Genomic DNA, 23,888 nt, shown 5'->3' with positions numbered 1-23,888 from the left:
TCATTATAAATGATTTCATAAATAAGCAGCATCTTTAAGTACAGAATCCAAGAACAGCATTATAATGAATTTCCAGCATATTACATAAATAACAAAAATTATTTCAAAAGAAATACACCTTACAACACAATATAAGGAATTCAAACACCACATACGAAAACTCACTTGCTGGAGAGGTTCATCAATTATATTGGCACCTGTCAATCTTCTATCAATCTTTATAGTCCTGGCTTCTCGTTTCATTTCTTCTAAGCACTTAAAGGAAATCACAACATTTTACTGCACAGTTTCGGGATTTAAAATCTGTAAAGTTTACTTCTAACTTGCAACTTCCCTGTCATCTTCAAGTCAGTCAATAACCTATTTCTCGAGGCTCTCATACAAACCAAGCACTATTTCTCAAGTTAACACAGCTAGACACCCAGAAAAAAAATCTATCGTTATCCTCAAAAATTTAGTAAAATCGGCAAAGATTATTTAGAATGTGAGAAAATATAAGATACACTGTTGCTATATTTCAGTGAAACTTTAAAACCATAAGTTAGTGTTTCATGTGAATCAAATTAATAATTATCTTTATTAAACTCTCCTCCTCTTCTCCCTTTCCCCTTGTAGCCCAAAACAGTATATCAAGTGCCAAATAAATATATTTTAATTAATTTTACTTAGGGACGATTTTTAGCAATAAAAGAAAATGAATTTCTTTATTTCTCTGTAGTGTTCAATAAAATCAGGGGCCTGGAAATAAAGTGAAAAGTAGTGAGATACTCTTCAATTAAAAATACAAACAAACAAAAAACAAAACCAAAACAAAACAAAAAAACCAAAGCACAAACATATATATAAAACATACGCTTCAAATTATAACATGCAACCTCAAGGATAGGGTGAAATTCTTTTATTTCAGTAATATAAAGTAATATTATATATTATTATCTCTGCATCTCCTACATCTTGGCATATAACAGACAAGTTAGTAACTGTAAAGTTAAGATACTGGCATCAATTGCAGATCATTTTGTCTCTTTATACAAGAGGAAACAAACTATCACAGTATACCACAAGAACTGAAGACAATGCAAATCTGAAGCCTACCTATAGTACTAAATTCCAATTTTACTTATAGATTATGATACAAAAAAAATGGAAAAAATACCAACATTCAAGATGATATAAATATAATTGGGCCTAAATTATTAAAATTATAGATACTGCATGCTATATTTTTCAAGTCAGTTAAAAAAGAATACCCATTTTCTATTCTCAGGTTTCTATGCAATTTATTTCATTCCTAAGTTTGAAATCCTATGTTAGGATAGTAGAAAAAGGCCCCAAATTTCTATCTTTTCCTAAAATTTGCATTCCCACTCTTAACATCTAACACTACAAAAGTTTTCAGAGTAATCTTTTAAAACGCATTTTCTAAACATGATCAGAAAGTGTCTCGTAAGTTTATAGTGAGCATTAGTGAATTATAGGAACATCTGCCAAGCCATATACAGATACTCACATTACCATCACTTTATAGAGTAAGACTTTGAGGTTTTACAGTCCTTTACCCTATTTACCTTAGGAATCCCAGTTGATGTTGGAGGAAGAAATGAATGTTCACACTGCTCTAGGTACTTCTCTGAGTTTGTTTTTCCAAACAGGAGAGTAACCACAAAACCCCTGGGGAAGAAAAAATTTAATTATAGAAACAAAACCAAAATTCTTTTATAACTTAACACATCTATTAGCCAAAGACACTTTCCAGATTTAATAGATGGTTTATCACTCACTAAAAAAATCAGTTTTTGACTTCGGCAAGGCAAGTAACCAACAATTTTGTTACAGTCCAGAGTTTAAAACAACTGTAAATATTCTGTGAATTTATATAAGATGTCTTTCAAAGTTTTCATATAAGTATATTTCATAAAGAATCTCAGGCAACAAGTTCAAACTTTAGGAAAATCAGCCTTTGCTAAATAAGTAGGCTAGCTAACCAAGGATAAAGACAAATGAGATCTAAATCTATAGCTAAAATCACACATTGCTGTAGTTCTATTAACTAATTAATGTGAGACAGTAACGCAACTTGCCCTTATGGAAACAGAATAAACAAAGGCCAAAGAAGAAAAAAAGATATAGTTCATAATCAGTCTGGAATTTAAAAATACATATAAATACATCCCAAAGGCTAATTATTTTAAAACCATTATAGAGTTGAAGTAAGATAAAAACTGGTTTAGAACTGTTTTACTCTACATATTGACTAAATGCTATCAATATTTCCTATATTTAAAATTTACCAGTTCAATCTAAGCACTACTAAGTAGATAGGAAATCCATAATAGAAAAACATCAAATTCTAACATCATAATAATCTCATAGTAATCTTACAACAATTCAATTGCTGTTGTGACAAGAGGGGAACTATGAAAAATTAAATATGGGTCAGCCTCAACTACTAAAAGGAAGATTCTCAAAATCCTCTGCTTTTTGTGGTTATCTGCTGCTCTTTCTTTCTTTCTTTCTTTCTTTTTTTTTTTTTTAAGATTTTATTTATTCACTTGACAGAGAGAGAGACAGCCAGCGAGAGAGGGAACACAAGCAGCGGGAGTGGGAGAGGAAGAAGCAGGCTCATAGCGGAGGAGCCTGATGTGGGGCTCGATCCCATAACGCTGGGATCACGCCCTGAGCTGAAGGCAGACGCTGAACGACTGCGCCACCCAGGCGCCCCTATCTGCTGCTCTTCCAGTACAAGCACCACAAAAGCTGAAAGATGAGTTGAGAAAACAAAATCATATCAGCCCATGTCATGAATTCTGTTGTTTCTTTTTAAAAAGCTGGCCTTGGAATTGTCAGTAAGTTTCACCTGTCTTGCATCTGATATTATTACGAAGAATCAAGTTGGCCCCATATTTCAGTTTTATCTAGTGATAAGCGGATTTACAGACAAAATTAAATCCTTATATTAACTATGTATTTCTAAAATTATTATTATGAGACAGACTGATAAAACACTAACATTTGTCCAAAGAATGACAGTAGGAAAGTAAGCTAAGGAACAGTCTAATCTCACAAAGCACCTGTTTCAGCCTTGAGGTTTAAGCAAAAACAGGTGCTAAAAATGACTGCATCACCCAAACTAACAGAATCCCATTAAATAACCCATAATACAGTATCAATAGTATCCCCCCCAAAAAACAAAAAAACACATAATACAAAAAATCCTAAGGGATTTTCCTTCCAAAAGGTATCTTTATATTAGAAAATATAGAATTAGCTTTGACTATCAGCAAAACATATACATTACCAACACTGTAGGTGGTTAACCGCAGAATTTTTTTTAAAATTTTTTAAAAAAGGTGGTTTCCATAGGAAAATGTATTAATTCCTCTCAAACTTGCATTTTATGTAAGAAAAAAAAGTATCTTTAAAAACTTAAGACAATAAAAAACACACTAAAACCAAAAAATGATTATATGAAATGTAATTATTTTACTTGAGATTGGTATTTAAAAGCCTATATTTGCTCTTCAAAAAATTCATAAGGCATTAAACTATACTAAGTTACATTAAAGAAAAAACAATCATTCTAATTATAGGCAAAATAGGAAAGATTTGATTCAGGAACTATAGTACTCATTGACCATAAATGAGTAATTCAGAAATGCTTAATTAATCCTCTGGGACACTTTTGGGAGGCTTTCTATACTTAAGTTGAAGTCGCCCTACTATGGCAGTGAATTTCACTGAGATTAACAATCTGTTGGAACAGAACATCAGACGAGAACATTTACGACATAGCACGAACTTGGAATTTCAGACCCTACCATGTGACTCTTAATATTATCTAATGAGTTTTTAGTGACCCTGGCATACCATCCAATACCTTCTCTAAAAATTTTTACAGAACTTCAGAGGTATCCAAAAACGACTTTGATTACGCCCTGATAAAACTGCAGACTCAAAAAGGAAACAAAAAAGGTTACCATGACTTTGAAATGCATGGGCTCATCACCCTTCCCCTCTTCCAAAACATTATATGGAGCACTTCAGTGTATGAGACATGATTCTCCACCCCTCCAACTTCCAAGGGCTCCTACTGACAAAGTTCCTAGGGCTCCTACTGACAAAGCAAGCTACAATTTCCTCCCTTTCTGAAATATTGGGAAATAGTCTGAAATCATTCTCCTTCACTTTTGCCAAGGGTTTATTTAATTCATGAAAGAGAAGAAATCTCTCCTTTCCAGAGAAACATCTCCTCAAAACAGTTTCCTTTCCAATCAATAAAAGCAGCCATGACTCTGTGGGGAAAAGGTGCAACCATACAGCTATACAACCATTCTGCTCTGGTCTTAATTTGTGCAAAGGAGTGTAATTTAGGAAGCCCAGGGGGCTGCAGATTTATAGTCTTCAATCATCTTTATAGTCAGTACAGACATTCAAAATTCCATTTATCTGATGCCTAAGGCTTATTTCTAATTGTTTCAGTATACAGTACCATATCTAAGCAATTATAATGAAACTATTAAATCTAAAATAAATGCAGTTTTAGGAATAGTACTTGAGGTAGCAACTTGATTTGATTCTCACTTGTTCCACAAACAGTGGGTGCACTCCCTCTAAAATGGACACACAGAACTTTCAAGCCCTACTGTGAAAGAGGTGGGAGGTCACGGTAAGTACATTCAGAAACCACTCCCTGAGTGTTTTATACAGTCTTTCGGGCCACGGTTTATATACGCTATTCAATTCAGCTAAGTTTTCTAAACCTACAGGTTCAAATACTCTCCAAATATTTGGGGCCTCAAAAGAGTTTTTAAAAAGAACTCAAATATATTCATTCCACAAATAGTTACTTAAACGTATCTTATACATACACATACATACACACACACATATATATAAATATATGTACTAACAACAAAATATTCAGGTCAGTTAAGCTATCCTGGTTTGAGTAACTAAGTATCAAGCATCTACCTCTCTTCTCTATACTTTTCTCAGATATAATTCACAACTAATATCAACTGCTCCGCACAGGAAGCTATACTATATCAGGACTGAAACCTCTCTTGCAAAGGTTTATCGACTCAATGTAAAGCATAATCCAATAAACAATGAAGAGAGAATGGCAACATCAGGTATTTGAATTTTCTATAACAAAATGACAGCATTCACTAAGGGAAATAATATTATTGCATGAAGTCTAATCGATGAAACTATCTTCTACTATACTATATAAAACTTGATGAATCATCTCAATTTAACTTATCTTGTTAATATTGTAAGATAAAAAATTTTCAACCTTAAAAGGTAGTAACACCAAAAGGAATAAAAAGTCTTTAAAACTTTTAAAATTATACAAAAAAGTTTTATATCATCAAAAATTGAAAATTTTTGTATCCATATTTTTGGTACAAATAACGATTGCCACCACTTTTGTTTTATTGGATATCTTAATTTTACTTTATAATAACTTTGGTAAAAAATAATTTGTAAAAATTGCATTCACAAATAAATCATACCATTTCTCATGATCATTTTTTTCTTCTGATTGAGGTCTCGTGGTCATTTGTTTCAATTTCTAATAAGAGTATGACATGTGAATTGTTAAGATTCACTGAGAATACTTACCCACCCACAAAGCAGAGGATATAAAAGGCCAAATAAAATATTACAAAGGGTCCAAAGGTTATCAGAGAAAGGACAATGCCAAGGCTTCCCCATCCCCATATGGATAGACTGGTCTGAAATAAAGCAAAGAAAAAAAAATTTAATAAATAAATGTCCTTATGAATTAGAAAAGAACCAACAAAATTTCTACATAGTTTTACATTTCTCCTTTTAAACATATACAGGTACTGTTTCAGTAATCGTTAAGTATTTGCTTTTGAAAATGTTAACTACATTCTTAGAGATTTATCTCCAAGAAACAATATACAAAATCTATATGCAGAAAGGATTTAAGTACATCAGCAATGATTTTTTAAAAACGTAGTGACAACGTAAATGCACAGCAAGCAATCATTACACAAATTGTGGAATGATCTGCTGGCATGAAAAATGGTAAAAAAAAATTTTTTTTAAAGGGTTTATGAAAACGTTTATATATAAAGAGTTAGGTAGACTACAAAGTTGTACTTGTTTAGAATACTTCATTTGAAAACTAAGTTCCAACATAACTATAGCATAATGAGACATTTTTAAAAAATTAAAATTTCAAGGTAAGAAATCCACATCTCACTGAAAATTGTTTCTTTTAACGCAAATTGTGTCCAGAAATTTGTAAAATTATAATTGCACAACTTTCAACTTTCAAATACCAAAACATGCCATGAACTCAAAAAAATCTCCAAAAATTGTCCTTAAAAATAAATAAAAACCCTATTCCGTTTAGAATTATACTGTATTATATATTTAAAATACTCCTTTTGTTGAAGGCAAACTGGATTTTAACAATTTAAGTAATTATGAATAAATAAACGTATTCAATTCAACAAAATCCTACATCCATTTGTCTTGTACTGTGAGGTCCACAAAGGCAGCATTTGTCCCATTCCTGCCATCAAGGAGCACAGAGAAGAATGTCTTACAGGAATGAAACAATTAGACACTGAACCAAAAGAAAATAATAGAAAGCATTATAAGATGCTAAAGTGAACAAAATTAATGACCAAAAAACTATGGAATAGACAATAAGTTCTATGGATTACAAGAGAAAGGCAGTTTTATTTATTCATTCATTCGCCAGTCATTGACTGCTTTCTATGTGCTATAAGCTCAAGGTGCTGGGGAAACCACAAGGAATAAAACATATCCTCATAAGGCTACATTCTAGCAAGGACAGAAAGACAAGCACACTCTGCTAAATTTATAGACTTCTGTTAAATTTACATTCCAGAAGGGGAAAAAAACAAATAATAAATTTACAGTTATATCAGATGGGGATAATTGCTATGAAGAAAAATATATATGGTTCCTATGTAAGTTTTATAGATAGATAGATAGATAGATAGATAGATAGATCGATCTCCACATAAGAAGCTCTCAACTAGATGATCTATGAACAGAAATCTTACAAAGAATTTATTTAAGGAGAATTTGTAATAATGAGTCTTCCTACCCCAAGTATTATTTCTCCATTTATTCATATTCTCTTTTATGTCACTCTGGGAAAGTTTTTAAAAATTTCTTCTTTATATAAGGCTGGTGCAATTCTTATTCATTTGTATTTTTATTATCTTTTTCCTCATCCTGGCACTTTTTTTTTTTTAAGATTTTATTTATTTATTTGACAGAGAGAGAGAGCACAAGGAGGGGGAGCAACCAAGGGAGAGGAAGAAGCAGGCTCCCCGCCAAGCAGGGAGCCCGATGCAGGGCTTGATCCCAGGACCCTGGGATCATGACCCGAGCTGAAGACAGGCGCTCAACTGAGCCACCCAGGCGCCCCCATCCTGGCCACTTTTTAAAGAGAAGACAGAGTGCCCCACTGCTGAAGTTTCTGCTTTGCCCTCATGATCTCCTCCCTCAATCAGCTGGGGATACTATCTCACCTACGTAAGTGGCCTCTGACTTCTAAGAGCTATGAGGAAGGCAGGGGGACTTGGAATAAGGTACAGAGCAGTCCAATCCCTCTGACAATACTTCTGCTGAACACCCCAGTATCTGGATCCACATTACAGTACTGCCAGATGCCCAACTATGGAAAGCAGATGCTATTTCTCAAGATTCACTCAAAACCTTATCCACTGACTTCCCTGCAAGGAGTTGTCAAAAACTCTCAGGGGGGTGAAACCAGACTATGACCCAGATATTTTATTCAAACTACTTTCTTGAGTGAGGTCTGACCTAGTATTTGCAATATTATTCTTTCTTTACAAAGTTAGATTTATGCTTGCTAGCCAGTTTTTCAAAGCTAAACAACTTACTGTTTAGATATATTAAGAGGTTTTAAAAATGAAACCAAGCAGCTACCTCTGTAGATAAAGGAAGGGAGCATAATAAATGCAGTATTTCTTTTTCTGTTTGAATCATACCTCTCACAATTAAAAAAATTTTCAAAGAATCACTATTAGTTAATATGAGGAAGATTATTAAATGCAGCAGCTAGTTAACACGGGGAGATGCTCGGATGTCTAAAATGCAAGTTTTCACAATCTTATCTCCTCTCATTTGAAAATGGTAGCAAAATGATCAAAACACAAATTCTTATTCATTCATTCAATAAATACTCGTCAATATCTATTACAGTGTGCCAGGTACTAATGATTTAACGTGAACAAAACAGACATTACTGTCATATTTTTAAAAATCTACAAAAGAAGACCCTTTCTTTAATTTTGAGAGAAAGTTTTATATTCCGTAGACTAATAAAATTACACATTTTCAATCAAGCAAGTCCGGTGTTCATTTGCTTTGTAATCTCTTACAATAGTTAACTTCAAATTTTAAATTGTTTTTTGAAACCAGAATAGTGAATTGTACAAAACTAGAAAGTTTTATATTATTCTTAGTGTTCCAATATATATAGATATAGATATAGATATAGATATAGATACACACACACACACACACACACACACACACATACATAATTTGCTGATATTACTATGTTATTATTTGGTGAAATTAAGGAAAACAATTGATCTTTTACCACATAAAAACACAGTTCTAACTATTTCCTAAGATGATACAAGATGATAAAATGTAGGATCATTTTGTTTTGTTTTGTTTTAAAGACAGGTGGTTTTGGGTTTGTTTTTTTTTTTTTTAAGATTTTTACTGATTTACTTGGCAGAGAGAGAGACAGCCAGCAAGAGAGGGAACACAAGCAGGGGGAGTGGGAGAGGAAGAAGCAGGCTCCCAGCGGAGGAGCCCGATGCGGGGCTTGATCCCAGGACTCCGGGCTCACGCCCCAAGCCGAAAGCAGACACTTAATGACTGAGCCACCCAGGTGCCCCTGTAGGATCATTTTGGACCACATCAGAAACTATCTACAAATTCAAACGGGTATTAATTACCTCAAGTGTTGACCTAACATGGAAGCCAAAAAACAGAAATAAATCTCTATTACGGTGATTTACCTTAAAATAATATTTGATATATTATCATTCTCTTCTCTAAATACAATAATCAACGCTAAAATATCCTTGCTATCTGATTCCCTAGAACCACTGACTCACCAACTGGGGACTGGAAGAAACCTTCAAGATCATCTACTCCAGTCTTCTCAAACTTCAAGGATCTTAAATGCAGATGCTGATCCATTATGTCTGTGATTCTTTCATTCCAACAAGCTATCAAAACTGTTTAGAACTTAAGACAACTATATATTTATAATTCCCCTTAATATATATATAATTAATAAATATATATTAATTAATATATATTTATATATAATATAATATAATATAATATAATATAATATAATATATAATAATTAATATATATATAATTCCCCTTAAATTAATCTAGGTCCACAAAACCTTATTCACAAACTCTAAAACCTAAAAACCTTTGAGAACCAAAACTGTACAAAACATTCTACATACTCTACCCCATTTATTTCTCAGAACATTACTAAGTAATAAAGAAGTTAGGACAGCATAGTGCCCAAACAATATGGACTCTGGAGTTAGACTGAGTACAAATCTTACCTTTACTATTTATTAGTTGGATCACCACTACATGCCTTAATTTCTTCAGCTAAGTCACGTGTCTATTGTGGGGAGTAAATAAATGAGTCCAATGTCAAGTGTTCACTATTATTCTTAGTTTAGCAACAGAGAAACTAAAGCGCAGAGAAGCTTTAAAAAAACTGCCTAATGTCATGCAAGCTAATAAGTGTAAGAGTGAGATTTGATCCTAGGCAAATCCCAACTCCTTATTAAACCTTAAAATGTGTCACTGACAACTGCCTGAAGTTAAATCACATTAAGAAAAAAATGCTAAAATCATTAACGAGTGCTTTCTTTTATCCAAATATTATTCGGTTTTTTAATATGCCTCCCAAGAAATCAGTCAGAAAATGACTGATGAATGTAATAAATCCCTGGTCTGAATATGAAGTATATAATTTTTATTATTAGACAATAAATTTAACCATGTATACCCTACATACATAATGGAAAGAATTTCAGTTTCAAAGGGTTTCAATTTATTAGCATGTCCTGACACCTATATGTATCAGTTTGGCCTTGAGCATAGGGACACGTGGAAATAAAAAATGACCTCTGCTGCCTAGATACTTAAGAACCAAGAAAGGACAATACAAAAGATCATATATGCCTCCTGACAAAAGAAAGCAAGTAGAAATAATTTACCTTGTAATATTTTATGCCTATCAAGTCCTACTGACATTTATCTTACTTGATCCTCACCACATACTTTTATGATAGGAAGGCAGCACAATACGGTACTAAAAATAAAAAGTTAGAAATTACAGGTTTTAGTTTGCCACTAACATTCTGTGTAACTTCTGCAAAATCACTCATTGATCCAGAATTCCCATTGAGCAGGCTCTCACGCCAAGTCTAGCTGTAGCAGATTGGTAAAATAACTGTCCTCAGCTATTTCGATGCAAAGCCAAACCTAGAGTTTCCTGGCTGCAGGTGGAAAATGGAGCTAAGCGGAAACAGCTATTTCAGATCACATAAAAATCACATTGTCAGAGCTCCCACAAAATGAACGCTCGACTCTGATGTGTCAAGAGAATGGGTCAACCACACTCAGAGTTATAACGACCTGGTGTATGTGAACACATTATGTGGCATAGGGCAGCCATAGAGATAGGGCTGAGAATCCTAAAACTGATACTACTTCATTGCCAACTTGGGTCATAGAAATCATATGAGTTTAGCAACAAAAATAAGTATCCAAAAGAAGAGTGGCCTTACTGCAACTATAAACTGTTTCCCTCCCACCTTATTCCACTTAAAATAAGTTGGAAGTTCTTCTCCAAGTAATTTCAATGGCATGAGTAATTTCAATGAGACAGGGAACCTGTCTCATTCAACATTATATAATAATTTAACCAAAGCCTGGTACAAAGAAGCTGCTTACTAAAAATGGAAATACTTAATTTACTAGCCAGAGAAATGAAACGGAGGGAATGGAAAGAGAAGGGAGGGGAGAAAAGGAGAGGAGAGGGTAAAGGGGAAATGGCAAGACAAGGAAAAGGTCTAGGAAAAGTAAAAAAGAAAAGGACCCTAAATTGAGGTGTTCCTCCATCCCCCACCTTATGGCTTTAGGCAGAGCTATACATTCCTTAAAGTACAACCCACACCAAATTCCCACCTGCAAAAAAACAAACAAACAAACAAGACAAAAACAAAAACAAACCAAAAAACTGGACCTTGCTCTTCCATGAGACTGATGTACAAAAAAGCCTTCTTTTGGCTGCCTCAACATATGCTGACAGCAACCCACATCATTGCTTCCTTTATGGGGAGGAAGCCACAGAACAGGAACCACACAGGGATCATCAGTACATTTGCTGGGGCAACTGGTCCCAAACCCTTCTTTTCATACTCCAGGGACAAGAGAATAAAGATCCTCTTCTACACACTCGTATTTGTGATACCTAGCATATTCTTGGGAGGATGATTAAAGACTACTGTGATAGGGTGTTTTCAATTCAGCTGCTGAGCCAGGAAAGATACAGGGCCTGAGGAAAGGGTAGACAGCTCAATCAATGACCCTGGTCTCCAAGATGGCTAACTGCCCAGCTGGCAAAAATAAAAGCCACTAGCTACCTGAGAGTTTCTCCTACCTCTCCCAACTGGGGGTGTGTATTTTTAGTTCTTTGATAATAGACCCCTCTCCCTGACAACAGAAGTGTATTGTTCAACTGTTACACATTTTGAAGAATGAATAATGTACACATATACAGATGACCACCTGAACAAACCCTTCACTTTTTATTAGAGCAGTAGTTATAAAAGGTCATAGACTATCACACAATTACACACAATTATGACTCCTAGCATCTAACGACAAATAGAAGCTACAATAAATTAGCGTTTTTTAAACTAGATTCTACCAATTACAAAATACCTATATACAGTTTGAAAACAACAGCAGGAACATTCATAATACGTATTTATTTATTCAGGATACAAACTAAGCTAGGCTGCAGACCTCCTTCTCAGTCCCATAGCCCATACAATGGAAATCACTGAATTGGGGTCTTAAAGTAACTACAGTATTGAAAAAAAAAAACAAAAGATGGTATTTATGCAACACTTTCTCTTATATAGGAAAAACCATAAAAGTATCTAAAATGTGGATGGGACAATATAGCAAAGAACAGTCCTGACAGGCTTCCAATAAATACTCAAAGTCTCAAATTGAAAAACCGCTTTACCAAGGTTTCCTGAATTTCTAATAAAAGGTCTAGTAGATACACAAAGCTGAATTAAATTAACCAAGAGTTTTTCAGAGACAACATATTTCTAGCTATACATATTGTTTTGGAGTCTCTATAATGTAATAAATAACTCAATAAATTAAAGATATCTAAATAATAAATAAGCCTCCAATCTCCATCAAAAAGAAAGAAACAGATTCTTTTCCTAATGTTCCCATCTGTTAAATGAAAGTCTATCTTTAATTTGTTTATGAATGAGACATATATATGTATGTATATATACATATGATGTGTATAAATGTGTGTATATATATATATATATATATATATATGACCTACAAAAAGGACAAGTATTCCCTTAAAAATAACTGATTAGAGCAAAAATTTGAAAGCTACCAAAGAATAAGATTTAACTAAATTTCTAATTACATGCTACTAGAATCCATCAAGATATCAGAACAGAAAATACCAATCTTATGAATTTTGCAAATTGTATTTTCTTGTATCAGCATATATACCCTGATTATTTTTAAAATTCAACTTCATATTAGTAAAGTATGTATAGCTATCACTCAGCTATAAAAGGGGCAGAATTATAAATATGCACACTTTTTTTTTTTAATGTAAGGATGTAGAGAAACTTTTTTAACTGCTCTATGAGGAACAAAGAAAATAGGGGTAAAGGAGACAGGGGTAAGAACTAGACATCTGAAAACACCTTGTTGTGTAGATCTGATTTTGTGATGGTATAAATATATTACATATAGAAAGAATTCAAAAAGCAATCTCTAAAAATCAAAAGCAAGTAAAACAAATCTAACTATATACTAATAATGTGAAATAACCACACAGAGTAATTTAACTGTGGCTCATTAGTGCTATGTACTCTAAGAACAATCACAACAAAAATCTTATATTACTTCAGTAAAAAATAGTGCTGAAAGTTCCACTAAAGTGAACCAAGGCTATCAGCTATGGCTGATTCCAAGTCTGGGGCAGGAAATGAGTTTAAAAATGGGCCATCAAAAAGGAGAATTACAGACCAATTTCCCTGATGAATATGGACACCAAAATTCTCAACAAGATCCTGGCTAATTGGATCCAATGGTACATTAAAAGGATTATCCATCATGACCAAGTGGGATTCATCCCTGGGATGCAAGCGTGGTTCAACATTCGCAAAATGATCAGTATGATAGATCATATTAACAAGAAAAGAGTCAAGAACCATATGATCTTCTCAACTGATGCAGAAAAAGCATTTGACAAAATACAGCATCCTTTCCTGATTAAAACCCTTCAGAGTGTAGGGATAGAGGGTACATTCCTCAATTTCATAAAAACCATCTATGAAAAGCCTACAGCGAATATCATTCTCAACGGGGAAAAGCTGAAAGCCTTTCCCTTAAGATCAGGAACACGACAAGGATGCCCACTCTTGCCACTGTTATTCAACATAGTACTAGAAGTCCTTGCAACAGCAATCAGACAACAAAAAGGTATAAAAAGTATCCAAATTGGCAAAGAAGTCAAAATGTCTCTCTTCACAGATGACATGATACTCTATATAGAAAACCCAAAAGACTCCACCCCCAAACTACTAGAACTTATAGAGCAATTCAGTAACATGGCAGGATACAAAATCAATGCTCAGAAATCAGCTGCATTTCTATACACGAACAATGAGACTGAAGAAAGAGAAATTAGGGAATCCATCCCATTTACAATAGCACCAAAAATCATACGTTATCTTGGAATTAACTTAACCAGAGACGTAAAGGATCTATATTCTAGAAACTACAAATCACTCTTGAAAGACATTGAAGAAGACACAAAAAGATGGAAAAATAATCCATGCTCATGGATAAGAATAAACATAGTTAAAATGTCTATGCTACCCAGCAAACTACACTTTCAATGCCATCCCAATCAAAATACCAATGACATTTTTCAAAGAACTGGAACAAACAGCCCTTAAATTTGTGTGGAACCAGAAAAGGCCCGGAATTGCCAAGGAATTGCTGAAAAGGAAAAACAAAGCTGGGGGCATCACGTTGCCTGATTTCAAGCTATACTACAAAGCTGTGATCACAAAGACAGCATGGTACTGGCACAAGAACAGACATATAGACCAATGGAACAGAATACAGAACCCAGAAATGGACCCTCGACTCTTTGGGCAACTAATCTTTGACAAAGCAGGAAAAAACATCCAGTGGAAAAAAAAACAGTCTCTTCAATAAATGGTGCTGGGAAAACTGGACAGTTATATGCAAAAGCATGAAACTTGACCACTCTCTCACACCATACACAAAGATAGACTCCAAATGGATGAAAGACCTCGATGTGAGACGGGAATCCATCAAAATCACAGAGGAGAACATAGGCTGCAACCTCTTTGACATCGGCCACAGCAACTTTTTTCATGACACATCTCCAAAGGCAAGAGAAACAAAAGAAAAAATGAACTTGTGGGACTTCATCAAGATAAAAAGCTTCTGCACAGCCAAGGAAACACTCAAAAAAAACTAAGAGGCAGCCCACAGAATGGGAGAAGATATTTGCAAATGACACTACAGATAAAAGACTGGTATCCAAGATCTATGAAGAACTTCTCAAACTCAATACACGTGAAACAAATAATCAAATAAAAAAAATGGGCAGAAGATATGAACACTTTTCCAATGAAGACATACAAATGGCTAACAGACACATGAAAAAATGTTCAAGACCATTAGCCATCAGGGAGATTCAAATCAAAACCACCTTGAGATACCACCTTACACCAGTTAGAATGGAAAAAATTGACAAGGCAGGAAACAATAAATGTTGGAGAGGATGTGGAGAAAGGGGAACCCTCTTACACTGTTGGTGGGAATGCAAGTTGGTACAGCCACTTTGGAAAACAGTGCGGAGGTCCCTTAAAAAGTTAAAAATCGAGCTACCCTATGATCCAGCAATTGCACTACTGGGTATTTACCCCAAAGATACAGATGTAGTGAAGAGAAGGGCCATATGCACCCCAATGTTCCTAGCAGCATTGTCCACAATAGCTAAATTGTGGAAGGAGCCGAGATGCCCTTCAACAGATGACTGGATTAAGAAGATGTGGTCCATATATACAATGGAATATTACTCAGCCATCAGAAAGAACGATTACACAACATTTCCAGCAACATGGACGGGACTGGAGATTATGCTAAGTGAAATAAGTCAAGCAGAGAAAGACAATTGTCATATGGTTTCACTCATTTATGGAACATAAGAAATAGGAAGATCGGTAGAAGGAAGGGAAGAATGAAGGGGGGGTAAACAGAAGGGGGAATGAACCATGAGACACTGTGGACTCTGGGAAACAAACCGAGGGCTTCAGAGGGGAGGGGGTGGGGGGTTGGGAAGGCCAGTGACTGGTATTAAGGAGGGCACATATTGCATGGTGCACTGGGTGTTATATGTAAATAATGAATCATGGAACACTGCATCAAAAAATGGGGATGCACTATATGGTGACTAATGTAACAAAATAAAAATTATTTTTAAAAAAATGGGCCTACAGCACCTTGACATAACAGAAAGCTAATGAAGACTACCGAGGATGTGTCAAAAGGACTCAGGAGACAACCTGAAAAGGCTTCAACTGGCTAAAGATGGAATCACTAAAAACAGTAATTGCAGCGGACTGGAGCATTTCAAATATCTGAATTCATGAAATCACAAAGACTTTTTTTTTTTTTTTATCACCTTTAAAGGGTGCAACTGTGTTTGAAGAGTGGTAGAGAATTAAACATTTAACAGGGTAATCGTAAAGTTCATGAAATTTAGTTTCTCTCTAAGGAAATATTCCACATAATAAAGAAGAAATTATAGAATTAGCATAGCACCATATTGCAATCCTGAATATATCAGAGATCTAGCAGAGGAGAGAGGAAGGGAGGGAGAACAAACCAGACATCATTTGCCTCTTGAAAGAAAAATACACACTACCATCTATGAAAGAGTCTTGGTTTGGGGGGGGGGGGTCCAAATCTGAATCTGATTTTAGGAAATGCAGAAGACTGAGAAACTGTTACAATATACCACGAAGATGAACTAAGCAGAATACATACTGCAAGGAACACTAAAGGGCAAAAAGCACCCAGTTTCTTCAACAAATGAAGAGCCAGGGAAAAACAGAGTAAGAGAGGGGGAGACAAGGGAGGGAGGAGAAGGGTTTGGGAGAAACTGTGGGTTACACTTGTAATATGCAGAGCTTATTCTACTTGATTTTCACAGAAATACAGTGGGAAAGGAGAAGAAAAAGAAGAAGGACAAGGAGGGAAAGAAGGAAAAGAAGAGAAATTGGTAATTCTTCATATTTTCTGGATATTTAATGATATTAAGTTACTGCTCATTTCCTGCTGGTAAAATGATACTATGGTAATTTTTTTTTAAGACTATTTATTTATTTGACAGAGACAGCATAAGCAGAGGAAGCAGCAGGGAGAGGGAGAGGGAGAGGGAGAAGCAGGCTCACCGCCGAGCAGGGAGCCCGATGTGGGACTCAATCCCAGGACACCGGGATCATGACCTAAGCTGAAGGCAGACACTCAACTGACTGAGCCACCCAGGTGCCCCATGGGTGTCTTAACAAAGAGAATCTTTATGTTTTACAGACACATGATGAATTATTTACAGATTAAATCATATATCTAGAATATCCTTCAAAAATAATTCTATAGAGAGTGGGGGGAAAAGGAAAAAAGGATGTAGATGAAATACAACTGGCCATGAGTTAATAGTCTAAGCAGTGCATGAGGAAAGGAAATTCATTATATTAATCTTTCTACTCTTAACGTTTGAAATGCCTTATTTAAAATATTATTTAGGGGTGCCTGGGTGGCTCAGTCAGTTAAGCGTCTGTCTTCGGCTCAGGTCATGATCTCAGGGTCCTGGGATCGAGCCCGATGTCGGGCTCCCTGCTCAGCAGGGAGTCTGTTTCTCCCTCTCCTGTCTGTCTCAAATAAAATCTTTCTTAAAAAATCTTAAATAAATAAATGTTTGAACATATACAATAATCGGGACACCTGGGTGGCTCAGTCGGTTAAGCATCTGCCTTTGGCTCAGGTCATGATCCCAGAGTCCTGGGACCGAGTCCCACATCAGGCTCCTTGCTCAGCGAGGAGCCTGCTTCTCTCTCTGCCTGCGTGCACTGTCTCTCTGACAAATAAATAATAAAATCTTTTTAAAAAAAAGCAAGGAACGGACAGGCTAAGTAAATAATGAGTTTTGATATCCTACTTTGTGTGTGGTTATGAGCCCATTTTATATAAGACCTACTGTTCTTCAAAATAATTATTTTGGGGGGTTTCATATGATTCTGTAACAATTAAATAGCTATGTATTGGGTCTTAATTATACAAAGATGAATCAGTTTCTGCCCTCAATATGCTCACAAACTAAGTAAAATGCACACGTAATGATAACATAAAAATGTGATAAGTGTCACAATAAAAAGATTTACAAAATGTTTAGGAATACAGAAAAGATAAAGCCTCCAGAGCTTATAAAGTATTCAAACTCCTTTGAAATTGTCTTCCATTGGCAATTTTGCAGGTAAGAAAATCAATCTCTTTTCTTTACAGCTACCCACTTTTTTCCATCAAAATGGCACCACCCCAAACCAATTATAAACTTTATGTACTAAATTTCTGGTAATTTCCAAAAATAAAAATTCCAAGTGAACAAAGATTCACAAATGCTAAGACTATTCAAGAGTATGCCACAGAGAAAGTACTCCTTGATTGAAAAGTAGGACAGAGAATATCATTTGTTTACTGAACTTAACCAGTGCTCGAGGCTATTTATATTTTTAAGTCTAAATATATTTAAAGATTCCATTTATAAATGGCAACAAAGTAAGCTGTGAGGGATAAATGCACTATTTAAGAATTTCCAAAAAACTACATGTAATCAAAGACATTCTTTTCAACAAATGGTGCTGGAAAAAACGAACATCCACATGCAAAAAAAGTGAATCTAAGACAACAGATCTTAACAACTGTCATAAAAATTAACTCAGAATAGATCACAGACCTGAAAGTAAAAGACAAAACTATAATACTCCACAAGATAACACAGGAGAAAAACTACATGACCCTGAGTAGAGTGATGCCTTTTTAGCTACAACACCACTACAGAGTAAGAGAAGGGGTGCAAGGGAGGGAGGAGGTGGGTAAAGCTCTTCTAATTTAAAAGAAAAAAGTTACTGGGGTGCCTGGGTGGCTCAGCTGGTTAGGCATCCAACTCTTGATTTCAGCCCAGACATGATCTCAGGGTTGTAAGATGAAGCCCTGCATCAGGCCATCCATTCAAGAAATAACTGATAAGCTGTACTTCATTAAAATTAAAAACTTTACCTCAAAGAAAGACATTATCATGGTAAGTAGAAGATCAGCCACAGACTAGGAAAAAATACTAGCACAAGACACATCTGATAAAGGAGTTATCCAAAATATACAAAAAACTCTTAAAACTCAAAAATAAAACAAAAAACCCTAATTAAAAAATGGGCCAAAGATTTTAACAGACACCTCACCAAAGAAGATATACTGATAGCAAATAAGCATACAAGAAGATATTCCACATATGCCATCAGGGAGATGTAAATTAACATCACAATGAGATACCACCACACATCTATTAGAATGGCCAAAATCCAGAACACTGACAAGGACATGGAACAACAGGAATTCCCATACGCTGCTGGTGGAAATAAATAAAACGGCATTCTGGAAGACAATTTCGCAATTTCTTACAAAACTAAATATACTCTTACCATATGATCCAGCAATCACGCTCCTTAGTATATATCCAAAGGTGCTGAATACATGTCCACACAAAAACCTGCACACAGATGTTTACAGGAGCTTTATTCGTAACTGCCAAAACTTAGAAGCAACCAAGATGTCCTAAAGCAGGTGAGTGGATAAATAATCTATGGTACATCCAGACAGCAGAGTATTATTCAGCACTAAAAAGAAATGAGCTATCTAGCCATGAAAAGACATGGAGAATCTTTAATGCATATTACAAAGTAAAGAAGCTAATGTAAAAAGGTTACACATGGTATAATTCCAACTCTATAACATTCTGGAAAACACAAAACTATGGAGACAATAAAAAGATCAGAGGTTGGTGGGGAGTGGAAAGGGACAAAATGGGGGAGATGAATAGGTTAGAGAATTTTTAAGAGACTGAAAATACCCTGTGTGGTCTTATGATGGATATAGGTTATTATACTTCTGCTCAAACCCACCAAATATACAACACCACAAGAGTGAACCCCAAGGTAAACTGTGGACTTTGGGTGATTATCATGTGTCAATAGAAGTTCAGCCTCGACAAAAAAAAAATCTACCATTCTTGTGAGTGATACAGAAGGGAATGACTATGCACATATGGGAGGAGAGGGTAAATAGGAAATCTTTGTACCTTCCTCTAAATTTTGTTGTAAATTGAAAACTGTTACCCAAAAAGTCTGTAAAAAAACTACATATAAATAATCACAAGTACAAAAAGATTTTAAAAAGGGAGCAAATGATAATAAATTGGCACCAGTCATGAATTATAATAAACTGACAGTCAACCTTATCGATGTCCAAAAGAACAAATGTTAAAAGTCAAACAGCGCAAAATTTATTCACCTTTTAATAAAATGTAAAGATATATATATATATTAAAATTAAAATTAACTGTTTAGATTCATTTCATAGGTTCCATAATCTCTCACCTTAGTACAGGAAACTAGAAATCAACCACTCTGATACAGAAAACTCAAAGAGAAAACTACAAACATATATAAAATATGTATCACAAAATTATGGAAAATTATTACATAATTAAAATTTTAGTTGATATAATACATTAGCACATACGTCAACTAATTGCACTTAGACTCCCCTCTCCACCCAAAGAAAATCACACTTCCTTTATTCAGGGCCACCTAGTGTATAAATACCTCTCATAATCTAATCTGATATGGTCAAAAGCCAATGAGATCAAGAATTAATCATCAAATTCTAACATTCTGTGGCACTTTTTTAAAATATAATTTTTAATTGTAAGATCTAATTTTTATACAAATGCATTTTTTTTTACAAGGGAAAGCTGTTGCTAACACATGCACAACCAAAACTAAGAAATTTCCACTTGTAAGAATCCTTACTCCTCCCTCCCACGAAGAACAAACAGAAAAGCCAAAGGTCAGTTCCAATAAATCTCCCTGATTTTCCCATCGAACAAGTAGGAGACTTCCCATAAAAGTTCTTTACTTTAACTCAACAAAAATAAATAAATAAAGATAATACAGTAAGCCCTAACAAATTATGCTCTGAGTTAATTTAGTAAATCAGGTGTTCTGAACTTGAAACTGACAGAAACATTATTCATGTGGGCTGCATTATTTGGGCAAAACAACAAAGCAGAGTAGGGGAGAGTGAGAGAGAAAGAGACAGAAACAAAGAGACAGTGAGAGAGAGGAGAGGGAGGGTGTTTTAATTTTGTATTTAAATATGCTGGATAAAATAATAAGAAAAATATCTTCCCTAACTGATCATGGTGCTCAGGATCAAGAACTCAGCAAATACGGAGCAGAAGGTAACAAGAATTCACTGTCAGGATACTTAACTGCAAAATGGATAAGTCTCAGCCCATTTGACTTCATGAGCCAATTATTATTACTCAGTCTTCCAAACCAAGAGATTGAGCCTGTCTTTTTTGCCAGTTAGTATTCTGTGGCTTCCAGTCAAGTTTCCTTTCTTACCCTTGTATGAAATAGAACAAAACACAACTCAAATATCTCAGTAGGTGATGATAGTTTATCTCCTTTATGAAGAATTTAAGTTTTGAGACAGGGATCAAAAACTGGTGTGTTTTATCTGGCCAACATAGTAATTTTTTTTTAAATTCCGAATAAACATTTAAAACACCACCTACAAAACAGGATTTCTGGCTTTTCTTAAAAAAATGAAAAATGTGGGGGCACAAGGGTGGCTCAGTTGGTTAAGCATCTGCCTTCAGCTCAGGTCACGATCTCAGGGTCCTGGGATGGAGCCCCACATCAGGCTCCCTGCTCAGCGGGGAGACTGCTTCTTCCTCTCCCTCTCTTGCTCCCCCAACTTGTGCTCTCTCATTGTCAAATAAATAAATATTTTTAAAAAATGAAAAATGTGGAATTATATCCCTACAAGGCAACAATGAGATAAAAGTGAGTGGCAACAACCCCCATGAAAATAAGCCAGGAACAGGAGTTCAGTATTGCCACAGTACCAACACTTGCTGAAAGGTTCATCTGATTTTAAGTCCAAGATATAATGTATCATCATAACTTCACAGCTGTTTTAAAGATGCAAAATACTGGTCTACAACTATGTCATTATCAAAAGTTGGAAAACAAAAGATAAACCAAGAGTAGTATGTCTTAAAAATGGCAGATAGCCTATTACTTAGTTGAAGCAAAGGTATAAATACATATGCCTACTTCATGAAGGGATCTAAATTCACATACCTGAGTTAGGCCTTTCCTTCTCCCTAATTTAGTCTGACAACAAACACTTTAAAGGGGGCGCCTGGGTGGCGCAGTCGTTAAGTGTCTGCCTTCAGCTCAGGGCATGATCCCAGCGTTCTGGGATCGAGCCCCACGTCAGGCTCCTCAGCTAGAAGCCTGCTTCTTCCTCTCCCACTCCCCCTGCTTGTGTTCCCTCTCTCACTGGCTGTCTCTCTCTCTGTGGAATAAATAAATAAAATCTTTAAAAACAAAAACAAAAACAAATAGGGACTGCAATGAGGAAATTTCTGAAGTCTGTTAAAGTGATTAAGAATAAAAGGAAATAGGGGCGCCTGGGTAGCGCAGTCGTTAAGCGTCTGCCTTTGGCTCAGGGCGTGATCCCGGCGTTCAGGGATAGAGTCCCACATCGGGCTCCTCCGCTGGGAGCCTGCTTCTTCCTCTCGCACTCCCCCTGCTGTGTTCCCTCTCTCACTGGCTGTCTCTCTGTCACATAAATAAATAAAATCTTTAAAAAAAAAAAAGAATAAAAGGAAATAAAAGAAATCAGGGAAAATTAATACTGCATTTTAAGTATGCCCTTGATCATCTTTAAGGGGAAAAATAAAAAGCCTACAATTCCCACGATACTGTTTTCACTCTCATAGTCTTCTACATATGTAATCCCTGAGTAATCTTGTTTTCTAATCTACCACTTTTCACTACCTCATATGTACTGTGACTTTCAAAACTGTACCTCTAGCCCAAATATGCCTCTTGAGTTTCTGAAACTTACAATGAACTGTATACTTAACACTTCTGCCTAAATTTCTCATGAGTACCTCAAATTCATCATGTCCAAAAATAAACTCATTACATATCCTAAATATATCCTATATTCCCTTACTTAAAAGGAGCATCAGTGCCTATCCAATTACTAAAAAGATAAATCTCAAAGTTATCTTGGACTGTCCCCTCTTGGAACTGTCACATCCAACTAATTATATTTTATATCCTAAATATGTCTTGGGGCCCTCCCCTCTTCACCACTAAAGCCTTAGACAAGACCTTTATTATAGCCTGCAAGACTACAATTCCTGCCTCCCCTCTATTCTATCCTCCTTACTGCCAAAATGACCTTTGAAGATTCTGAAATACCTAGTTATTCCATGAGCACAACTTGTTCTCCTGTGTCTATCCTCTAGTACGATTACCTTTCCTCTTTAGCAAGAATCTCTATGGAGTTCCCTTCAAGAACCAGCTCAAACTTACGTATTCCATCAAATAAGTCCTCCCTCACAAGCACGTTTCTCTCAGCAAATAGAATGTTCAGTCCTTTCATTCTCTGCCTCCACGGTAATATTTAAAATTCTACAGTTATTTATATATATATATGTGTGTATATATATATATCTGCCTTTTTTTTTTTAAGATTTTATTTATTTGACAGAGAAAGAGACAGTCAGCGAGAGAGGGAACACAAGCAGGGGGAGTGGGAGAGGAAGAAGCAGGCTCATAGCGGAGGAGCCTGATGTGGGGCTCGATCCCATAACGCCGGGATCACGCCCTGAGCTGAAGGCAGACGCCCAACTGCTGTGCCACCCAGGTGCCCCATATCTGCCTTTTCTAAACTGGAAGCTTCCTTCATTCATTGATCAAACATTTACTGAGGGGGCGCCTGGGTAGCTCAGTCGGTTAAGCGTCTGCCTAGGGCTCAGGTCATGATCCCAGGGTCCTGGGATCCAGCCCTGCATCTGGCTCCCTGCTCAGTGGGAGAGTCTGTTTCCCCCCCTCCCTCTGCCCCTTACCCCACCCATGCTCTCTCCCTCTCTCTTGCTCACTCTCTCTCAAATAAATAAAATCTTTAAAAAAACAAAATAAACAAACAAAAACATTAAATGAAGTCTATCATATGCCCACCATAGCCAGACTCTGTGATTTAAAAGATAAGCATTGTTCATGGCCTCAAGAAGTTCACAGTCTTGTGGGAGAGAAATATATATATATATT

The 23,888-nt window shown here is 35.6% G+C and overlaps 1 protein-coding gene across 3 annotated transcripts in view; it reads right to left on the bottom strand.

Annotated features, from left to right (window-relative positions):
* Positions 1 to 23,888, bottom strand: part of SNX13 (sorting nexin 13) — a 127,567-nt gene that overhangs the window by 75,561 nt on the left and 28,118 nt on the right. For all 3 annotated transcript variants that reach the window (XM_040644219.1, XM_040644221.1, XM_040644220.1), the window contains exons 2-4: positions 5,626 to 5,738; positions 1,569 to 1,671; positions 166 to 255 (exon numbers count right to left, since the gene is read on the bottom strand). In XM_040644219.1, the coding sequence (XP_040500153.1) occupies positions 166 to 255; positions 1,569 to 1,671; positions 5,626 to 5,738 (306 nt within the window). The remainder of the gene's footprint in view (positions 1 to 165; positions 256 to 1,568; positions 1,672 to 5,625; positions 5,739 to 23,888) is intronic.

This window comes from Ursus maritimus, unplaced genomic scaffold (assembly GCF_017311325.1).
Source record: "Ursus maritimus isolate PB19 unplaced genomic scaffold, ASM1731132v1 scaffold_3, whole genome shotgun sequence".
In the NCBI taxonomy this organism is placed as follows: Eukaryota; Metazoa; Chordata; class Mammalia; order Carnivora; family Ursidae; genus Ursus; species Ursus maritimus.
This window is presented reverse-complemented; position numbering and strand designations above follow the sequence as displayed.